The sequence below is a fragment of the Aptenodytes forsteri genome, unplaced genomic scaffold (assembly GCF_000699145.1).
Source record: "Aptenodytes forsteri isolate BGI_AS27 unplaced genomic scaffold, ASM69914v1 Scaffold221, whole genome shotgun sequence".
Taxonomy (NCBI): Eukaryota; Metazoa; Chordata; class Aves; order Sphenisciformes; family Spheniscidae; genus Aptenodytes; species Aptenodytes forsteri.
In genome coordinates this window covers 1,216,213-1,219,862 of record NW_008794411.1, presented here as the reverse complement: position 1 = coordinate 1,219,862, position 3,650 = coordinate 1,216,213, and the positions used below count along the sequence as shown (strand labels likewise).

The following is a 3,650-nucleotide window of genomic DNA, read 5'->3' as shown; positions in this document are numbered from 1 at the left end:
CGGGCTCGCCGGCTCCCGGCTCCCTGGCCACCACCCAGGCTGCACCCGAGTGAGCCGAGGCACAAATCCTGCTCACAGACCTTCCTTTTTCTGCGCTTACAGGTAAAGCTTATGTCCGGGACAAAGTCTGCCAGGAGTTCCAGGCCCTGGGGAAGGAGGACTTCCGAACCCTGTAGGTACCTCCTGCCGTATTTGCCCTCCCAGGACACTCAGCACCTAAGCCAAGACCAAAAAAAATTAACTAAAAATAATCTTAGAAAGGGGAAGATTTATTCACTCCCTGCGAATGAGGACTCCGGTTGCTCTTAACAGGAGAGAAGTTTGCTTCATTGTTGAACTCCTCAAAACAAATTAGGTGCCTAAATAATTAGGAATTCTAACAGAGCTGGTGCATGATCCCCTGGAAAGGGCAGCCCCCAGCCCGAGACCCGCTCTGGGTCTTTCCCGTCTGTTTTCCAAGGAATACGCTGCCATTTCTGGCAGCGCCGCAGCTGCTCCTCTCTGGCTGATGGTGTTAAACCCCGTTTTGGCAGAATGATGCTGCAATGTGATTTTTTTTTTTAAGAGAGAGAAACATGCCTCCGGCTCATCCTCTCCTTGCTCCCTGCTCCCAGGACCATTATCGCCAACAGCAGGAAATTCTCCAATGCCACCTTCGAGGAGATCAGCCACCTCGTCCACGAAATCGTCTCCCTGGCTGAAACCTGCTGCGTCGAAGGTGCCGACCCCTCCTGCTACGATGCCGGGGTGAGGCTGACTGCAACCGGGCGATGGACCCCCAAAACCGGGGGCGGGGGGACGGGACGGGATGGCCCCCCGGCACGTAACCTCTTCTCCTTCCCACAGTCCTCAGCTCTGTCGGCCAAATCCTGCGGGGCAGGCTCGCCCTTCCCGGCCCACCCCGGCACGGCCGGCTGCTGCGCCCAGGAGGGGCTGGAGCAGAAGCTGTGCCTGGCCGCCCTGCGGCACCCGCCCCAGCAGCTGCCCCGCTACCTCCAGCCCTCCAACGAAGAGCTCTGCCAGGCCTTCAAGAAGGACCCTAAGGACTTTGCAGACAGGTAAGCCGGGCTGGGGACGGCACCCGGTCTCGCCGATAACGCCGGGTTGAGCCCAGGTGCGTGCTGGTGCCGGCCGACGTCCGGGTGCCCACCAAGCAAACCTCGCCCGGTCTCGCCCCCGCTGCTGCGGCTCTTGCTGGCCGTGGGGCTACCAGCGCATCAGAGGAAAGGGTCGGGGTGTCCTGCATTTGCACAGGCCCCAGGAACAAGATTTTACCGAAGGGATGAGGGGTGCCATCACCTGTGCGAGTGGCTGGAGAGGGGCCACCAGCCCGCTCGATGGCTTGGTGCAATAAGCAGGCAGCACGGGATGGTACAGCAGCAGGGGGTGGTACCTGGAGAGGGTTCCCATCCCCGGGCAGCCCTAACGCCCCAAAAACCCCACATCCCCTGCCCCCGAGCACCCGATCCCGGGGTGCCGCATCTCCTCAGCCTGCCTCTGCCGCAGGTTTCTGCACGAGTACGCCAGCAGCTATGGCCAGGCACCCCTGCCCGTGCTCCTGGGCTCCACCAGGACCTTCCTCTCCATGGTTTCCACCTGCTGCATCTCCCCTGCGCCCACCTCCTGCTTCCTGAAGGAGGTGAGGCCCTTCGGACCACCAGGCTCGTCCCCATCCTCGCTCCCCGGAGAGCCGGGCGAGCACCGTGCCGATGGCCCGGGGAAAGGTGGCTGGGAAAGGCTTCCGTTTCCCTTGGAGGACACCTCCATCTTCTTTTTGTGGCAGAAACTTGAAAGGAAAACCCTCTCCCTCCTCACCCTGTTGTCAAACCGGGTTTGCTCCCGCTTCACGGCGTACGGGAAGGAGAAAGTCACCTTCAGGTAAAAGGGGGAAATGGCCTTTTCTCTCCCTGCGCACGGGTCAGGCTGGGAGCGCGTTCCTACTTCAAGCTGCGGATCCTGTTCGCAGGCAGCGTTCGCGAAGACAAACTTTAATTAAGATGTCAGAACAAGTGTGCTGTAGCATCCTATGGAAACACTCTGTGTATAGCGGAGGCGCAGAGCGAGCCCCGTGGCTCCCCATCATCTCCCTCCCACACCTCTACGCGGCGAAACCCCTGCTTGGAGCTGTTAATAGGGGAAGGGGGAGCTGAGCTCCCTAAGCCCCTCGTACACCTTGTGCCTGCCCAGCTACCTCGCCTCGCTTGCTCAGAAGATGCCCGGTGCTTCCTTCGAGGACCTTTTCCCCCTGGCAGAAGATGCTGCCGAGGTGTTTTCCCAGTGCTGTGACTCGGTGGCCGAGGACTGCATGCAGAAGAAGGTAGGGGAGCCAGGAGCCCACCCCAAAAACCACCTCCCGAGTCACAGCACGGGCTTAGAGAGTGAACCCCATCACGGTGAGGGGGTCCGCAGCCTCACCAACCCCGGCAGGATGCCGAGCCCCACACACCCTCTGGCTCCCCTCTTCGCAGTTATCGGAGCACACGGCCAAAGCCTGCGGCGCGCTGGTGGCCCGAGATGAGAGGTTTGCTGACTGCTGCAATGGGAAAAACCTCATGCAGAGCTATTTCTGCATCTTGGCCTTGCCACCGGCGCCTGCCCCCAAACTGCCGGAGGCGCAGAAGCCGACGAACGAGCAGCTCTGCGGCGAGGAGGGGGCTCGCCATGCCAAGAGGTGAGCGGTACCCGCGGCGGCTGAGTGGCTGACCCTTCCTTCTCCCCTTGTCTTCGTTATATGGTTTAATTATTGTTAGGATAACCGGGGGAGCATCCTCTCTTCCCTCAGGGCTATCGTCCCCAGGGACTGCACAAAGATGCAAAAAGCAGCCACCATCCCACACTGAGCAGCACCGGTAATAAAAACTCATATGGCAATTCGTTTCCCCGCTCCAGGTACCTGTTTGAGCTGGCGCGGAGGCACACCACCGTCCCCGACGCCTTTCTCGGCAAGCTATATGACGCCTCCGAAAAAGTCAGGGTGGAGTGCTGCTCTGCCAAGGACTCCTCCGCCTGCCTGGACAGCAAGGTGAGCAGCGGGGACGGCTCCGCTGGCTCACCCTGCTCTCCCCCCTTGGCCCTGCGCCCCCCAAACCCCCACAGAGGCTTTTCCCAGCCTGGTCACAGCCATCCTCTGCCACCCAGCGCCAGCAGATGGGAGAAGAGCTGCACCCCTTCCTGGAAAAGGCCAACCAGCTCTGCGGGCAGTACACCAAGTTAAATTTCCTCGACTTCAAGAAGAGGTAAGCCTTCCCCTCCCCCTCCCAAAAACTGGATCAGCGGAAGCAAGCAAAATCTGGCCAAAATTTTGAGGATGCACGAACGGAGCTGGTGGTTTTGAGTCTGAATAGCAGCAAAATACAGGGAAGCACATAAGACATCCCTTGCAGGGCATCCAGCCCTGCTCCCGCTGCCATCCGCGTGTGCTTCTCCCCCTGAAAATGCCGTATGGGTATTTAATGCCCCCGGGTCCCCACTAAAACCCGCCGGTCCCCACGCCGCAGGCTGCGGGAGAGCTTGATGCAGACGATGCCAAAGGCCAGCCCCGAGCTGCTGGGGCAGCTGGTGGAGCAGCGAGCCGACTTCGCCTCCACCTGCTGCCCCCCCAACTCGCCCCCCCTCTACTGCGCCGCCAAGGTAAAGCCACGGCCCCCCAC

General features: G+C 60.7%; 1 protein-coding gene across 1 annotated transcript in view; it reads left to right on the top strand.

The window, feature by feature from the left end:
* Positions 1-3,650, top strand: part of GC (GC, vitamin D binding protein) — a 10,356-nt gene that overhangs the window by 3,450 nt on the left and 3,256 nt on the right. The window contains exons 3-11 of the mRNA XM_009288955.2: positions 615-747; positions 847-1,058; positions 1,507-1,639; positions 1,784-1,878; positions 2,188-2,317; positions 2,469-2,671; positions 2,890-3,022; positions 3,139-3,236; positions 3,498-3,630. Of these exons, the coding sequence (XP_009287230.2) occupies positions 615-747; positions 847-1,058; positions 1,507-1,639; positions 1,784-1,878; positions 2,188-2,317; positions 2,469-2,671; positions 2,890-3,022; positions 3,139-3,236; positions 3,498-3,630 (1,270 nt within the window). The remainder of the gene's footprint in view (positions 1-614; positions 748-846; positions 1,059-1,506; positions 1,640-1,783; positions 1,879-2,187; positions 2,318-2,468; positions 2,672-2,889; positions 3,023-3,138; positions 3,237-3,497; positions 3,631-3,650) is intronic.